Here is a 2,274-nt window from a genome sequence, read left to right on the forward strand (position 1 = left end):
TATATATTGTACATGCTTCCTCAGTTTTGATATGACTTGTTGATCATTTGTCTTGAAATGGCAGTGACATTTAACTGTGTGAGGGCAAAATTTAAAGGAAAAGTTGTGCTTCAGCATCAAAATGTCTTTTTTTGTTAAGCTTTAAAGATTAAGACCTTAGCAGGTCTCATGTCACGGACAGGCAGGGAGATGCAGCAGCCAACACAGTCGCTCTCTTACTGTAATCTGGATGATATGGTTCGAAATGCATCACAAAATAACGGTTTGATATCTGCTTATATTGATAATTATCGATTAGTTTTTTGTTTTAAATATCTCAAATACTGACGAATTGGTGGTGCAACCTTCCCGTTTTATCCAGTTTTTACTTTGTTATTTTTTAACAGTTATGAAGCACAGTGGCAAAAACTAAAACTTCTGCTATGTAAGTTACTCTCTACTTTGTTGCTAGGTAACCAAAGAGTGAGTGAGTGAGTTGCTAAGTAACCAAAGAGTGAATAAGTTAGTTGATTCCACCGTTTTTAGCTTTCCTCTGCCTACATCTCCAAGAATGCTGTGCGGCTTTGGATTGGAGTTGAAATTATTGAACATACTATCAGAAGCATTATCTATTGATATTGATCATATCGTGATATATATTGTTATCGATGTAATGCCCAGTCCTGCTCTAATCTTATCTTATATTGTGAAAAACTCTCGGGGGAAACTCTGATTTATTAGACCAGCAATATAGTTTAATATAAAATGGATGAAATAAAAGTTTGCACAACTTGATGAAGAAACAGAGGATTTATGGTTATTTCATGGTGTTTCAACAACCGTTTGTAAAACGTAATGATAATTCTAAACTCTAAATATGAAATGTTATTTTTTTCTGTGAAAAGCACCGTTATATCTACTAATTCGAGGGCAATACTGTGGAGAATTTCTGCAGGGAAACAGTTCATTCTTTGATGTGCTGTGTATTTCACAGGTAACCTTGCCCACACTAAGGGTAAAGGCGTAAACACACTGCGAGGCCCGCGGACGCCCACGCGGACTGTCACCTTGGCTAAGGTACAGCGTACTTATCTGCATTATTATCATTACATCATCTCCTTCATATGCACTTTCAATTTATTTATTCTGACTTAATTCCTCTGTGACTTAAAGTTGAGTCTCTTGTGTTACTGCAGAGTTTTCTGTTTCAGCTTTGGTTACTCCTTGTTTTATTCATTTCCTTCCTCTTTTCTCTTTGCTTTTGTTTTGGAAAAGATGGGGATGCTCACCTTGTACAGCTCTTTTTCTATTAGCGAGGTAATCAGCTTATTTATTTAGGAATTGCTCCCTTACGTAAACCATTCCTCCTCTTAGATCCCCAAAACAAAACCGGTAGACCCAGATTTCACATGGTAGAGCTTCCTTACCACTGAGATGCTTGTTTGTTAGAAAAATGTGGCATTTTGTGGATTAGAATCTGATGTTTTATATTTCTTTAACAATTACGGTTCATTTTCAAAACTGTGCTTCCATCCAAAAGTATTCATACGTCCCATATCCACCTTTTCAGTCATCTGCATTTGGATTTTACTTGATGGCAAAACAGAAAGTTGTGCATGATGTTGAAATGGAAGAAAATGATACATAGTTTTAAAGATTTTTAAATTGAAATCTGGAAAGTGTGGCATGCATTTATATTCTGCTCCCTTTATTCTTAGTCCTCTAAATAACAACCACGTGGTGATAATGCTGCAATGGAACGGCTTAGATGGATGGTGAACGTCTCTGTAAACAAAAATGCTCATAAAAAATATTAATCATCAGGATTGAAAAGTTTATTTTAATCCCCATTTTTCAGTCCAAACATTCACTAACCCACTCTGCTGCCATCTCTTAGCGTCCGCTAAATAAACCCCCTCCTGGCAACTTAATTATGTTATTTGCTTGTGTGATTTGGTTTAGATTGCAGCCGCACCGTTTGGTAACTGTGAGCCTGGAGGCGACCCGCTAACCTGAAAGCTTTGACAGAAGCTGCTCTGTGTTCGACGAGTTCCTGCATTTATTTCCATTAATTAGCATAAATTAGAGGCTGAAAGTCTCATCAGAGCTCATCGCATCTCAGGAAACAAAGAGACGATTAAACAGCAGAACCTGCAGAACTGGGTCTGTTAGAACGCGGAGCAACACAGACCTGATACCGGGAGGTCATTATACATCCAACCGCATCCAACTGCACATCCAACCGCATCCAACTGTACATCCAACCGCATCCAACCGCATCCAACTGCATCCAAC

The 2,274-nt window shown here is 38.0% G+C and overlaps 1 protein-coding gene across 8 annotated transcripts in view; it reads left to right on the forward strand.

Moving 5' to 3' along the window:
- myo3a (myosin IIIA) overlaps positions 1-2,274 on the forward strand; it is a 72,742-nt gene that overhangs the window by 54,823 nt on the left and 15,645 nt on the right. For 6 of the 8 annotated variants that reach the window (XM_008396504.2, XM_017302016.1, XM_008396501.2 and 3 more), the window contains 2 exons: positions 974-1,056; positions 1,255-1,296. In XM_008396504.2, the coding sequence (XP_008394726.2) occupies positions 974-1,056; positions 1,255-1,296 (125 nt within the window). The remainder of the gene's footprint in view (positions 1-973; positions 1,057-1,254; positions 1,297-2,274) is intronic. The other 2 variants (XM_017302017.1, XM_017302018.1) reach the window with 1 other exon arrangement.

Source organism: Poecilia reticulata, linkage group LG20 (genome assembly GCF_000633615.1).
Source record: "Poecilia reticulata strain Guanapo linkage group LG20, Guppy_female_1.0+MT, whole genome shotgun sequence".
Classification (NCBI taxonomy): domain Eukaryota; kingdom Metazoa; phylum Chordata; class Actinopteri; order Cyprinodontiformes; family Poeciliidae; genus Poecilia; species Poecilia reticulata.